The 16,577-nt window shown below is 36.7% G+C and overlaps 1 protein-coding gene across 2 annotated transcripts in view; it reads right to left on the bottom strand.

Annotated features, from left to right (window-relative positions):
- Madm (MLF1-adaptor molecule) overlaps positions 1 to 12,979 on the bottom strand; it is a 144,006-nt gene extending 131,027 nt beyond the window's left edge. The window contains exons 1-2 of one of the 2 annotated variants that reach the window (XM_090372093.1): positions 12,940 to 12,979; positions 12,700 to 12,850 (exon numbers count right to left, since the gene is read on the bottom strand). In XM_090372093.1, coding sequence (XP_090228219.1) covers positions 12,700 to 12,834 — 135 coding nt within the window. In that variant the 5' untranslated portion in view covers positions 12,835 to 12,850; positions 12,940 to 12,979. Of the gene's footprint in view, positions 1 to 12,699 lie in introns of both variants that reach the window. The other variant, XM_090372092.1, reaches the window with a different exon arrangement.
- Positions 12,980 to 16,577: the final 3,598 nt, after the last annotated feature.

Genomic DNA, 16,577 nt, shown 5'->3' with positions numbered 1-16,577 from the left:
TAGAAAATTGCTGGCGGCATTGATGCTGTTCCTCTGTTAACAGCTTTGGCACGAACTTTGTGGAAACATGCCCAGTGTTCAAAGTCCTTGTCAAAATTAAATGACATTATCTGATGGAGATACAAGTTTCTTCAGCAATATCACAAACCTTTAATCTTCAGTCATTTCATACCAAAGTTTGCAAACAAGATACAATTTCATCATTTGTTGAGGTTGGGAACCATCCAAATTACTTTTAACAGCCAACCCCAAACTCTTCGAAATGATGGCACAAGTCAAACCAGTGTACAGCCCATTGCAGAATCCATGTATGCTATTTTGAGATCAGATATTTCCCTTGCATTTTTTTTCCCACAAAATTTAACACACTAGTATTAAGTGCACTCTGACAATTAGATGAAGAGATACGAAAGCATGTCTTCATTACTGACTGACAATAAGACTGCTGTAAACAGCTTACTGCATCGAGGTAACAAGAAGATATATGTCTAAAAACATTATACTTTGCCACAGGCCACTCTATTAGCATTAGTAAATGATTAAAGAAAGCAAGCTTATAGCATCAGCCAAAAAAAAAAAAAAAAAAAAAAAAAAAACCTCACCCATTTCACCTGTCCATCCCTTCTAAGGGCACTCTCACATAGAACGCAGGTGACCACTTACTTGGGACCAGCAGCCACAGGTAGCCTAAATGAACAATGTAAGTCAATGGGAGTGCATACAGTAACAGCGTGTGGACAGCAGCATCGCTTCTTGTGTTAATCCCCCAGCTTACCTCAACAAATTAAGCTTGTTGATTCCCAAGAAGCACAGATATCACTCAACTGGATATGCATTGCTCGCACCTCTGGCCCTTAGGCAATTGTTAGCACTACTGTTGCTGTAAAACACAATTCATGGTGACATAAAGAAAACCAACCTGTAATCCAGAAGTTTTAAGCATGGATACCGAAATTTTGATTTCAGACATTTATGGATTTACGTAAAATGCGCAATATGGAACAAAAGTGTCAACTGGGTACGCGTTGTCTGTAAAAAGGAATACCATGGAGAAATGTTAGCAAGGAAAAATATTAATACCATTTATTATTCGAATTTGAAACATAACGTTTCTTGATTTGTTCTGATATATTTAAAAATTGGCCATTATAATCATCCAATTCGTTACATAAATTATGATATTCAAAATTTGTCTACTATAATATACAGGGATTTGGGTATACCCATCAGTTCCCTTATTGTTTTCAAATCTTGAAAGAAAAAAAAAAAAAAATGCAAAAATTAATCAGTATGACAACAAAGAAATGGTTTTGGAATATGTAAAATAAACTTTTCATTACTTCACTTTTTAGATTTATACTTATTCTGTTTCTAAAAAAATCACATTGAATGTTTTATCATTGATTTATAAATAAATGTCTTTTTTTTTTTTTTTTTAAGTTTCTTACTGTTTTCCTTTGTACAACAAATTGCAGCCTGCACAATGCATAAAATATGCATATGCATTATATTTTAAATCACGGCCTAAAAAAAAAAGACAGTGACTTCTAATACCCATCAATTTCATACATCCTACCTCACAATTAATCTAGGTTTTCCATCTGCAGTTAATTAAATGAAACTTAATTATTTTGAAAAATACATCGTATTTAGCAATAGAAATCATAAATGTCTACGATTTCTATGCTGCTTTCTTAAAAGAAAATGTATGAATTCTATTACTATTCTATGCCTAAAAATCACTGGTAATCATCCAAAAATAATCCAAGAAAAAAGTGAATCACCCCCTACCCTGTCCACCAAGTCATGCGTAGACAGGAGTGTCTGCAAAAACGTATCGGAATTAGTTAGTGCTGGTTGTGCTAATCCCCTGCTTGCTTAAAAGAATTTTTATTTAAGCTCGCTGGTTGTCGACGCCACACATTTATTTTAACATGGACTTAGAAGCTTTCATTTGACGACCAATGTGGGGTTAAAACAGAAAAACTACATTTGAACAGGGACGTTAAAAATTTATAAGAAACTCACAATTACAATTCAAAATAAAAATAAAAAAACATAATATAAAATTCTATAACGATTTATGTACGCCAGTGCGTTACATAAATATATATCTATATATAAATCTATTTTATATTAAATATATATATGTGAGGTAGAATTAATAAGTCTGTTTAAAAGTGTGATGCTAGATGCGTATAAATTACACAAAATGCCAAAACTAATAGGAGAAGGATAGCAGAAATTGGAGATGTTGAAGCCGTGAGGAAGAGAAACTATGAATATCCTAATGAATTAAGCAAAATTATAGGCTGGATTAAATAGCCAATTAGAGAGAAAGGAGCTGTAAAGCAAAAATGATTAAATTAATATACGGAGTGATGGCCAGCATCAATTATGGGTGGGCAATTTTGGTCCCAGAAAGGGGTAGAGAAATTATAAAATTAAAATCTGATGTTAGCTAACATCAGATTATTTTTAGTAGAGAAATATATAAAAGAGGTAGAGAAATTAAAATTTGATGTTAGCTAACATCAGATTATAATTTTATAATTTCTCTACCCCTTTCTCGGACCAAAATTGCCCACCCCTATTTGATGCTGGCCATTACTCTGTATATTAACTTAATCACTTCTCTCTAATTGGCTATTCAATTCAGCCTATAATTTTTGCTAAATTCATTATTTCATTAGGATATTCACATTCTTTCTCATGGCTTCAACATCTCCGATTTATGCTATCCTTCTCCTATTAGTTTTGGCATTTTGTGTAATTTATTAATTCTATCTCACATATATAAACTTTTATATCCTTTGCTGTTGCTCTGCGCACTCAGGTGCAAATGTCATATATATATATGGGATATGGGAAGAGTCTTTCCCCTATATATATATATTGAAGAAATATATATATAAAGAAGCAGAAAATCAAAGTGTAGTCATCTTATTCTTCCTTTTTTTTTTTGTCTTAAAAATTACGATATGGTATTTATTGTTACTGCCAATAATTCTCAGTAAGTTTGGATTACAAAGTAAGTAATTATAAAATGTTGAGTTCGAGAGAGAGGTAGCAAAGTCATAATTTGACTTGTGTAATTTTGAGGTAATACAGTCCACTTACTGCAATCAGCGCATTAATTTTATTTATTCTATTGGTATTGACCAAAGGTGCAAAAGCACAGAATATTTAATGAAAATTCATTTTACGATGTGATTTTTTTTAAATATATTTATAAAAAAAACTAGGACACAAGTGTAAAATCCGCGGGACGTTTGAGGACGCCCTAAAAACTAGGACATGCCCTCGGAAACGAGGAAGTCTGGTAACCATGTATAGGGCGGAGATTAGTCTTTAAAAAGAAAGTTTATCGTTTTTTGTACAATTCTGGTGGTTGACACTGGAAGAGATGCCAGGTTTGTTCGGCATGGGACAATATACTTATGTATATCTTACGTTCAAAATGTATTATTTTTTTGTCTTTTATTATTATGTTTTTCACTTTTTCGATTTGTAACTATGCTTCCTCCCCTTTTCTAATTTATTTTCTTTCCCATTCTCCTCAACTGCTATCAATACATAACACTTATTTTTCAATTATTTCAACAATTCGTTGAAATAATTGAAAAAGGAAGGGAATAAAATACCCATCGCAAGAAAATGTCTTGCGATGGGCATTAGTAAACAACCAGCTCCCTCTCCTTTCCCCTATTTATTTATCTTTTGATAAGTTTCAATTGAAAATTACGGGACACCCGCTGAACTGCAGGCGGGGTTGATCGGCAATTTTACGGTCCAGTTTACCTGAAAGCTAAAGGGATTAACATTCCGCAATACAGTGGCGCCCGTAAAACCTACTGCATTGCATAGTGAGAAGTTGCACTGGTCACTGCTTTCTATGTGTTCATACCCAGTGAGAAGCTTCAGCTGCATGTCGCTGCTGGTTCCAAGTAAGCAGTCACCTGCATTCTATGTGAGAGCACCCTAACAGTTTCTTTTGTTCTTCCTTGAATTTATACAAACTACCCACCTCTACAACACACCAGATGAAAGCTGGTTCCAACAATCAACCGGCTGCTGGAAAAATGCAAATTTCCATACATCTATCCTGTACCCATCTTTCCTCAATTTTAACATGTTCTCTCATGTGTAGTCTGAATAAGAGGAAGCATGCCAGTGGCATTCTGCTTATTCAGTCCATTCAAAGCCATAAACACCTCAATCACATCTTGTTGCAGGCGACTAGACTACAGATGCTGCAATATACAGCATTGAAGCTTCTCCTGGTAAGAGTACCCATTTGTTCCCCTCACCAATCTTGTTTCTCTTTTCTGCACCAGTTTCAAAAAGCCCACATCCTAAAATGAGGCTTACATTAGCATTAGTAAAGGCATATGATGCAAGAAAGCAAGCTTATATAGCATCAGCCAAAAAAAACACCCTTCTCAATTCACCCATCCACTCGCTCCAAATGTTTGTCTAGTACTATACATACCTGTATAGTACTCAATATTTGCCTAAATGCCATTTCTCAGCTTATATGCCTAATTTTTATAGACCTTGTTGAGGTAGCATACCCTGATTACTATCATTAATTACTCTGCCAACCTTTGTACATCTGCAAACTTAGACATTAGGCTTGTTATGCATTCATCATTATCATTAATAAATACAGAAAACAAAAATGGGGACACCAATGAACCTTGGGAGGGGTGGAATCCACTAATAACATTAGTCCAAGAACAGCAGGGCCCACTGATATAGTCTTCTCCCACACTCATCCTTTTACCGCAGTAGTAACTTGCTGTTAATGTCACACTGCTCCAATTCATATAGCTGTCTTACGTGCAACAATACCAAATGCATTTCTGGAATTTAAGTTCTTTATCCACTGCTCTGTATAGATCTACTTGCCATATATCTTGCCATTCCCAACAAGGGGGTGTTTCAATTTTATCTCAAGGTGTTGACAAATCTCCTCGCTATAAATATAAGCAAACAGGTCACTCTAGTATAACATGGTAGTTAGGTTCCTGCAAAATGTCATGTAGTGCGAAACTGTGTTATATGGGACTAAGAACCAGTACAAAGAGGGAGGTTACGTTCCAAAAGCTAATAAAAATATATTTTTTTTTATAACCATTGGAAATTTAATTTTTATTAAATTAAAAAATGAACAAAATGCCTTACAAACTGGGATACATATATGTCAGATAATGTACATTTATTTAATTTTCTTCTTCGTCATCACTGCTAAGCACAATCAAACGAGAATGTTTTTTCTGTTCCAGAATATCTGCACCTTTTGAATTTTCTTCGGCAGAATCTAGATTTCGTGTATCTTCTGCTCTCTTTAAAAAATCAGTATTCTGGGAATTTTTGCTTGATAGATCTTTGTAAATTGCACAGTATGGAGCAAAGCATTTTTGAGGCTCCATTTTGAACTTTGTGTTCCTTTCAGTTGAACGATCTGCATTCAAAAAATAAGATTCTAATTGCATGACTAAGTTTATGCCTTCCTGTATGCTATTGTGATTTTAAATGTTTCTCACCAACCAATAATAAAATAAAACACGGAAACTAGAATTTTGAAACTATGTTTACTACTATATATTTAAAATAACTTGACAACTAAAAAGGATAAAATACATAAAAAATATATATATATATATATATACATCAAATAAAATACATTAAAATACCGGGTTAAAAGCGATAAAACCGAAAGTAGCTTTCGAAGGCTCCTGCCTTTTTCCTCAGCAGTAACTTCCTTGCACTGCGGTGCATCTTAAGTACCAGCAGGTATACGGTCTAAATCACATGTTTATCGCCACGTGTTCTATGTACTGGGACGAAAGCGGCTCGGGAGTGCATCATACGAAATCGTTCATCCCTTCTGAGGATCATAGCCTCAAAGAGGGGATGAATCCGCAAACCTCTGTCTCTATTAATGTTCTCTGTTGAATTAATCCGCAAACTCTCGGGCCACTTGCGGTCCCAGAACCTATGCGCCCGATCAGTGATGATAGCTTCCTTGTACTGCGGTGCATCTTAAGTACCAGCAGGTATACGGTCTAAATCACATGTTTATCGCCACGTGTTCTCCTATGTACTGGGACTGGAAGCGACTCGGGAGTGCATCATACGAAATCGTTCATCCCTTCTGAGGATCGTAGCCTCAAAGAGGGGATGAATCTGCAAACCTTTGTCTCTATTAATGTTCTCTGTTGAATTAATCCGCAAACTCTAGGGCCACTTGCGGTCCCAGAACCTATGCGCCCGATCAATGATGATAGCTTCATCCAGGGAGATCTAGTGTTGCTTCTCCCAAAAATGTTTGGCTGCGGCAGACTTGTCATAATCTGCATTTCTTATTGCCCTTGTGTGCTCCCCCAGACGTTCTTTGAGACGACACTTTGTTTCCCCTACATAACATTCCCCACAATCTGGGCATTTAATACTATAAATGACTCCACTAGCATTCTCTTTTTGAATGGGGTCTTTTACTTGTGACACGATTGTGTGCAGCTTCAGGCCTGGAATCTGCACACAACACGTCTGATAATTTCTTAGTACCCTAGTTATATATGCTCAGTTAAGCCCAGATAGCAGGGAATGTATGCAGTGGCTATTGGAGTGAAGGGTTCACCTCTCCTCTGATTTTCTCCAATATACTTTTGTATATTCTACCCCCTCTGTGGGTGGCCACACTTTGTAAGATCCGCCGTGACACGTTCATATTCTTCTTTCCTATCCTAGGAGGTACTACAGTGCGATTTTGCCCTGTCTATTAATGCTCTGACCACACTGTTCCTATGACGATTGGTCTGAGCAGAATTATAGTGTGAGTACTGGCCTTTACACATCGGTTTCCTATAGACTTTAGTTTTTAGTTGTCCTTCTCTACAGACCAATACATCTAGAAACGGCAAAATTCCTTCTTCCTCTACCTCCGAGGTAAATTGTATGAATGGGAAGAAGCCATTTAAAAAATTCAACACTTCATTTTCCCTCCCCTTTTGGATAATTGGGAATGTATCATGGACATATCTCTTCCATGGGCGCATAGGGAGATCTCGACCATTAAATATTCTAGCCTCGAGCTCCTCCATAGAAAGATTAGCTATAATCGCGCTAATGGGGGAGCCCATGGTTGTACCGTTAACCTGTTTATACACAATATTACCAAAAATCATGGTGGTACTTGAGAGGCATAGTTCTATACCTTTACAAATATCTTCTAAGTTTAATTGCATTCTGCTACTCAAGGTAGTAGCATTCTGTAAGGCCATGTGGGCACAAAGTACCCCATGGTCAATAGGAATGCATGTAAAAAGCGATGTCACATCGAAAGATATCATAGCTTCATTTTCTTCTTCATTTTCTGCTGACTTCTTATGGAGCGCACAAAATCTTTACTATCTTTGACGCTGAATTCAGAAGTTCCTACTAATGGAGACAGTATTTTGGCCAGGAAACCAGACAAGGCATATGTGGGACTGCCAATGAATGAAACTATAGGTCTAAGTGGCATACCCACTTTATGTATTTTTGGTAAGCCATAAAATCTCGGCATCTGGCTCCCTGTAGCATGCAATGTCCAATACTGTTCTTTAGAAATTTTGTTGGATTTTAACCAACTCTGAATCATTCTATTTACCTGACGTTCCAAATTCATCAATGAATAACTTTTTTGAATAACTTTATAAGTTGTTTGATCATTCAATAGCTCTAACGCTTTACTTAGATATGCTTCTTTATCAAGGACACAATTAGTCTGCCTTTGTCCGCTGGTAAGACCACAATACTGTCATCTTGTTTGAGGCTCCTAAGTGCTAATTTCTGTTTCACACTAAGATTAGTGGGGGCTTTTTTGGCTTGACTCAGAATAGCTGCTGTTTTAACTCAGATTTCATTTGCTCTATCTTCAGGCAACTTATTTATCGCTCTTTCCACACCCATCGCTATTTCTGCAATGGGTATTTTAGGCGGAATCGCGGCAAATTTTGGTCCTAAATTTAAAACCTCTATCTGTTCTTTAGTTAGTTGCTCGCTGCTCATGTTCACTATAAAATTCGCAGTATTATCACCATTGCTTCTGAACCTGGTTTGCTCTCTGAGTCTATCAAACTTTGCCACATGCCTGTCTATAGATGTCAGATATTTGTCTTGTTTTTGTTGACACCATACTAATCACCAGTGCCAGATGTACTGAAGTCACCCTCTCACTTATCTTATTAAAACACTGTCTTTTGTCTCCCCTGATGTGGTATAAATTCCTATGTAGTTTCTCAATCCATATATTTAAGATCTTCTTTTGATACCATTTATTAACTGAGCATATAACTAGGGTACTAAGAAACTATCAGACACGTTGTGTGCAGATTCCAGGCCGGAAGTTGCACACAATCGTGTCACAAGTAAAAGACCCCATTCAAAAAGAGAATGCTAGTGGAGTCGTTTATAGTATTAAATGCCCGGATTGTGGGGAATGTTATGTAGGGGAAACAAAGCGTCGTCACAAAGAACATCTGGGGGAGCACACAAGGGCAATAAGAAATGCAGATTATGGCAAGGTCCGCCGTGGCCGAACATTTTTGGGAGAAGCAACACCAGATCTCAACGGGTTTGGTTTGGTATTTGGATTTTAGGAGCATTAGCAACTAAGGCCATATTGCTCCGGGATATGCGGTGGTCATTCCCTGACCTTTCCGCATCCTCCGTATTTGGTGGTGACGGGCTCGAACCCCGGTCTAATCAAGAAGCGTGTGCTACGCACTGCTGCTCCTTCCCACCTGGCTACGGAGGCGCCTTCCAGATCTCAACGGGCAAAGCTATCATCACTGATTGGGCGCATAGGTTCTGGGACCACAAGTGGCTCGAGAGTTTGCGGATTAATTCAACAGAGAACATTAATAGAGACAAAGGTTTGCAGATTCATCCCCTCTTTGAGGCTACGATCCTCAGAAGGGATGAACGATTTCGTATGATGCACTCCCGAGCCGCTTCCGGTCCCAGTACATAGGAGAACACGTGGCGATAAACACGTGATTTAGATCGTATACCTGCTGGTACTTAAGATGCACCGCAGTACAAGGAAGCTACCTCTGAGGAAGAAGGCAGGAGCCTTCGAAAGCTACGGTCGGTTTTATCGCTTTTAACCTGGTATTTTAATGTATTTTATTCAATGCATATATATATATTTTATCCTTTTTAGTTGTCAAGTTATTTTAAATATATAGTAGTAAACATAGTTTTCAAAATTCTAGTTTTCGTGTTTTATTTTATTATTGGTTGGTGAGAAACATTTAAAATCACAATATGAATTTACCCAACCCCAGAGGCCTGTTTGAACATCCTGTATGCTTTTTAGTGTAAAATTTGGCACTTCAGAATTTTCATCTGTGCTATCATCCTCTGAATTGATTTGGTTTACCTCTGATTCCAATTCCATCAAATCCACTTTGCCAGTCTCTTTTTCTACCAGTAATTCTCGAATGTCTTCAGTAGTCATATCATCAAAACCTTCCCCTCCTACTGACTTAGCAAGTTCTACCATCCCACCGATACTGTTTTCTGCCAGTTCGACCATATTTCCTGAATGAACTCACTCTGGCCATACATTTTTCCAATATACATTTAATGCTGATGGTTTTACTTCTTGGAGTGATAAAGCTATGATTCCGATACAGTCCACAACTGAGAAATGTTTCCATGCCTCCATCACTTCAACAGGTTTGCAATCAATTTTTTCCAAAATCCATTGTAATTATTTTCTGATGTAATGAGTTTTAAAAGTAGATATAATGCCTTGATCTAATGGCTGAATTAAAGAAGTTGTATTAGGCAGGAGCATTACTTCAACATTTTAAATAACTTGAATTTTTTGGATGGCCTGCCACATTATCCAACAGTGATAAAACTTTGAAATTTCCACTGTAAATAGTTTTCCACAGATGGCACAAAACAATTTAGAAACCATTCTTTAAATAAATTGGCAATTACCCAAATTATGCCAAAGTTCCTTAGGCATAATTTAGGACTGGAATTTAATTCACAACAAAGAAATTATTCCAATACGGCTCTTAAGAACAAAGTTTAGTAATACATACCCGATCAAATAAAAACCAAAATAATCTTAAAAGTCTTGAGCTGCATGCTTCGAAGTCACAATTTTTTATGGTCTCGAACAAGCACAAGTTCAGTAGCACAGAACCTAACACGGGGATTTCCTAATTTTTTTTGAATGACTAATGAGTCAACAGCGGAGATTCATAAAAAATAATGGAAATGTTGAAAAATTATATCCAGTAGGGTTTTATCCGCACAAAAGCTCAAAAATACCATGTTATGTAAGGTTTCTCTAACCAATTTAGAGTGAAACCGTGTTATATAAGTACAGTGTAGTGTGAGGATTGCTGCAATTTAACAATCGTGTTAGAGCGAAACTGTGTTATACGAGGGCTGCCTGTACATGTAAAAATTATTTCTTGCATCTAGAACCTTTGTTACTCTGTTAAATATCCAATCAGATTGGTCAGACAAGATCTCCCTTTACCAAATCTGTGCTGTGACTGCAGCATAGGTGCATTCTTGTTTAGATGATCCTGCATTACTTCTTTAACCAGAGCCTCCATTATTTTTCCTGGAACAGAAGTTAAGATAAGATAACAGGTCTGTAATTCCTCACGTTACCCTTTGATTCCCCTCTTTGAATTGGGAATACATTTGCATATCTCCAGCCCACAATGACCTCTCCTGAATCGAAAGGTGTTATAACTATAGCTAAGGGTTTGCTTTCCTCCTTTTCTGCCTCCATTAATATTACTGGATAGATCCTATCCATCCCAGCCTTCTTTTTTTATATTAAAGATGACAGCAAAAGAGGTAATAAAACCTTAATTAATAAAAGCATATTTGGATTCAGGGGCAGGGCTGGCCACAAACATGTTCAACCGGTTCTGTCAAACAGGGCACCACACTCAAATGGTCTAAATAACAATATCATCCACATCTTTTCTTCATTTCTATCAATGGGATTACTGTCAATGTCTAGTTACCCATTATCGTCACTCCAAGAGCATTTACGCAAGTCAACTTGAAAATTGCTAGAAGTAGAGTTCTCGTTCTCAATATGTATATTTTGTTTCATATCAAGCATAGGACATTATTTAAAAATGCAATTTTTATTTACGTTATACTCACTTTCAATAATATCTGTATTGTTTTTAACTTCTGGAGGTAAGGAAATAACAAACAGAGCCCTCACAAGTAATTTCTGAACAGGGCCCAATTCACAAATAGGGATCAAAAGAAGACATGAGTAATTACAGACTGATTTCTGTTAAACGGAAAATAAGTCACTGATTAAAGAAGTAATGCAGGACCAGGTAGACAAAAATGCAATTATACTGCAGTATACTACTTTTTTCTGAAATCAAAGTATATGAAAAAGTTTATTTTTTGCATCCAGTTCCTTTGTTACTATGTTATAGTACCCAATCAGTTTGGTCAGACAAGACAAGACTGCCCCTTAATGGCAATGCTGCTATGGATAAAGGGATGGTTGAGTGGCAGAAGACACAGTGGTTATTAATTGTTATTGCTCATCTTGGGCTAATATTATCAGCAGAATCATACAGGGTTCAGTCCTGGGCTCATTGTAGTTTTCTATAATTGTGATTGTGCTAAAGGATTACATCCTTTAGCACAATCACATATGCAGATTTAATTATTTTATTTTAATCATTTCCTTTGAAAAAATAGTTAATTATTCAGATGAATCTGTATTAGGAAAACCACAACACGATACACCACAAAATTAAACAAGCCAGATCCAGTGGTGATCTATTAATAAAGTACTGAACCAGCTTGCACTGCTAAAATGCAAAATTACTGTACCTTTTTTCATTATTCAGATAGCATAAATTTAAACAGCAGATGTGTATTAATCTCTCTTTAGACAAAGATAATTCGACTGTTGGACTACGCTGTGACCTAGTCTGATGAACGTGGGGCATACTTGTCTAAATATCATACAGGGCAAATACTTATTAAAAAAAAAAACAAAAAAAAACGGTGAAATGAAACAAGTGAAAGTAACGCGAGTTACGTTTTATGCCCTAATTTTTATTATTCTTTTTGTGGCTGATGCTGAAACAAAACAAAAAATCAGGGTTTTTTTTTTTGCCAATGATAATAAAGTTCAAACTCCTGTTAAATCTTTTACACTTCCCCAATCATATTAAAAATAATAATAAATGAATAAAAAATATATAAATTACTTCTGAACTTTTCATTGTTGCCTGGTTAAAGCTCAGTGAATCTCATTAACAATCAACGCTCCAAACAAGATAAACGCCAACTGCACCTTTGAAAAAAAGGTATTCTCTAATGGAAATCTGTAGGTCCATTATGCTAATGGTTCGTTGTTAACACTAATACCTCAGCTCACCAAGAAAAGAAAAAAAGAAAATAAATAAAAAAGCGATATTCGCTATATTCATAAACACTCTTATTTGACGTGAAACATGATATTCTATTTATGAAAATATTCGATCGGTCCTATTAAGATCAATTACTACTTCAAGAAAACTTAATATTGATGGCTCATAAATAACTTGCACAAAACATGAAAAAATCCATTGTTTTTACATAAATTATATAAGTTAAACGATTATACAATTAGTGGCGATCACAAACCTCTTCTCTTCTCTTTAACCATCTACCACACGGACTTTCTTCAAGAACCTCAGATTCATCTTCAGAATCATCACCACTCTCTCTTTTGGCTTTTGAATCCTGTTCGTTGTTCCCTTTAACGTTACTACTTGCCATATTTCGCACTTAAATGCTGAAACAAAATGCAACTCGTGTTATAAATATAATTTCCAGTTAAAAAATTCAACAACTATCTCACATAAAAAACGTTCCATCACCCACTCAAAACGCCATCATTCGCGTTCATCACGGACCGTGAGGCTGAGGAGTATGGGTAATACGTACGTGCGCGTCTGAATGGAAGAATTTCAAGCGACCTCTATAGCACGAAAATTATTGGTTTAAAATTACCTAAATGATTTTATGGGATCTTATGGTACTGTATTTTTATGGTATTTTACTGTATCCCCTTCTTAGAGTGAATAACAACTTATTAACCTATCCCAGAGTGATTAATAACTTCGCGATGCAGATGACACTCTACTTTGTACAACTCGTATGCAGGACTTACAGATACGCCTCAATCGTGTGAGTGAAGAGAGAAAGAAAGGGCCTTGGGATTAATAACAACAAGAATAAGCTCATGGTCCTTAATGGGGCAATGCCAACATCTCCGCTCTGATAAACAGAAGGCTGATACAGAGTTGACAAAATCAAATATCTAGGCTGTTGGATCAATGAAAAAACCGAACAGGATATAAAAATAAATGCACGGATTGAAATGGCCAGGCAGTGTTTTCTTAAAATAAGACCTGCATTGTGCAAGGGAAACATGGATCTCCACCGTAAAATTCGGATGATGAGATGTTACTTTTGGTCAGTTTTGTTGTTTGATGCCGAAACATGGACACTGAAAACTAACACCTCGAAAAAACTAGAAACATTTGAAATGTGGACATACAGAAAAATGTCAAAGATACCATGGACAGCCATAGTGACCAATGAGAGTATCCTGCAGAGAATTGGAAAAACCGCTAATTGCTGAAGGACGTAAAGAAAAGAAAACCAGCGTAGTATTAGCAGAGGCATGTGCTGCAAAAGAGCAAGTGTATGAGCTTCTGCAGCATCAGCCAAAAAAAATAATAAAATAATAATAATAATAATAATAATAATAATAATAATAATAATAATAATAATAAAATAAAAAACTTACACAACAATTCCCTCCAAATGTTTGTCCAGTTCCTCCTTAAATTTATTTAACCTATCAACTTTGTTCCAAGGTTCTTTCTGTTATAGTGTACTTGCTGGACAACCTTCATCACCTGGTGAGTAAGGTAATCGACTTCTATAATAATTCGACGTTCAATGTGTACAATGAGGTTTCCGGGCAAGTTCAATCACTAATATTAATGTTCCAGAAAAGACCTGTGTTTTACATGATCAACTAGTGATTTATTTTAGGACAGAATCTCGTGTTCTCAAGAACTATTCTGAGACGTGGAGAATCGACCCGCAACAACAAGATCGCGTTGTGATTTTCCCTCTAGGTTCTTTCCAGATGGTTGGACTCCAGAGCGCCGCATATGATGGTTCTTTCTCTATGATTTGTGCAATGGACAGTGTGTAGCAAGAGAATGGTCATGAGGCAAGTGTGAACAAACCAAACATGGTGTATTAAACATAAACAGATTACACAAATGGTTAAAAGAAGATAATAGTTATGTCTTTAATATGATAACATCAATTTCTATTCCTTTACAATTATACACATCTACAAATCTGTCTGTGTTCTTCTTGTAACCTTGGGAGGACAGCTACTCGTACTCGGGTGAAACGATAGATATCTCGCTGTCTGAGTATTCAATTATCAGTGTAAAATTAACTGGTGAGTTTGACAACGTCTCACTGTATTGTGTAAAGCAATGAGTTACATTGGTAATACATTTTAGGGTCTAAGTCAATAAATAGGCATTTAACAAAGTGCATATCTCGGAGGAGCGATGCATGAGGGTGAAAAAGAATACAGGAAGGGGGGTTTATTGGTGGCCAATTTCATTAGGGTTCTAATCTAAACAAGGATGGACTTACCAGAAAATTCCTGGTTAACCACGGGGATCAAGGAGTCAGCAGAGCAACCCGTCTGATACTATTTTCCCACGATCTTGTCTTGATCTTCACTTGTCTTGTTATGGCGACACGACTTCTTCAAAACCTCAACTCCCGCTTCTCTCTCAACCACCGCGACCTGAGATTTTCCTTGCCACCCACAACCACAACTCAGGCAACAACAACAACTTTTCCTTCTTCCCCCTTCATATATATATGTCTCCCTTTTTAGTTTCCCCAGACTTGTATTGATTTACAGGTCAATTTTACAGAGAGAAGAAAACACAGGGACTGTCATCTAGGGGACTTGACACAGCCAAAGATAGAATTTATGAGGAGGTACGTCAATGGCCCTCGCAGGTAGCACGGCATGTATAATCACCATCTTCCTTACATTAGGTAAAAAATGGCTCAGTTTGAATCCGGTAAATAACGTGAAGAATTTATATAAGCTTTTTTTTTCAAGGTTGCTGATTTATGTGGCCTCAGAGTTGTATGGTTTATCCCACAGAAACTCTTGATTTTGGTCCCGCAAACAGACAACTCGACCATAGAATGCAAGCAATTTACACATATGATATTCTGACGCTATATATTCATAATTGCTTGGAAATGAACACATACCCACTCGCTGTACTCTACTCTTTTTCTTCAATGACCACTGTTTTGCACAAAAAAAAGCTAAAAATATTTTGTTAAATAAAAAATATATCTGCAAATTATATATCTCTTTTTCTTTCTTATTATTCTATTTTTTCTTATTCTTATATGGACCTTCATTCTTTTTCCTATGATGAAAGCCGAAAAAGATTGCGGCAGTCAGACCTCGCTCTCTAGACCTCTCACACAGCCATACACCAAAACCATATCTGAAGAAATCACATAATTTTTTTGCTTTATGTTATTGTAATTAATCTGTTCGGGTAGCATAGGGGTATCGTCACCGTGCTCTCCACACCGGGTGGAAAAGCCAGGGATACGAATACAGTCAATGACGCGAGGAACTTTAATGGGCTTTTTTCACACCGTGGCTGAGTTAGTTGGTCTCAGCAGTAGATAGAAAGCTTCTACCCCAGTAACTGGAGTTTTTCGTCGAGCAAACAGACAAACAAACTTAGAACACACGCAATTAACAGACATAAGACAAAGCACGGCAGATGAATTTAATTATTCGGGTAGCCGAAATATAATAGATTAGTTTTTTTTAGTTTTTATGTCATATTCAGTTATAATTTATAACACAATGCAATCTTCAGTCAAGACATTATGATCACCAACTAACAGTAGAAATAAAAAAAAAAAAAAAAACTATTATATTAGGGTCACCTGGAAAGTAACTTTCAACTACCCATGTTCATTGTGTCTGTGAATTACGTGTGTTGTCTGATCGGTTTGCCTGCTTTTCTGGCGAAAAACCACAGTTTTTCTGGGAAACAACATGCTCTATACGCCTGAGACCAACTAACTCAACAGCCAGGGAGTGAGTCAAAAAAGTTCACAAAAATTCGTCGCTTCCTCGATGGGATTTGAAACCGAAACTTTTTCATCCGGTGTGGAGAGGACGGTGACGATACCACTGTGCTACTGGTGCAGATCCTAATAGTAGGTATGATCACTTCTTTCCGTCAGTTACCACCGCTACACATGGACTCTCTAAGGCTCCTGATCGCTCCAGGAAGTACTTTGTACCATGTCGCTAGGGCTGGATACTGTAGGTCGGCGATAATTCGTGATAAGGGATCCAAATCTCCGATACGGCAATGCACGTAATCCAGAAATGTACTATAGATTCCGTATCCGGCGAGGACTGC

This window comes from Mastigoproctus giganteus, chromosome 4, assembly GCF_048544385.1.
Source record: "Mastigoproctus giganteus isolate SK-2022 chromosome 4, ASM4854438v1, whole genome shotgun sequence".
Taxonomy (NCBI): domain Eukaryota; kingdom Metazoa; phylum Arthropoda; class Arachnida; order Uropygi; family Thelyphonidae; genus Mastigoproctus; species Mastigoproctus giganteus.
Note: the sequence above shows the minus strand (reverse complement) of the source record. Positions and strands in the feature narration are given on the sequence as shown.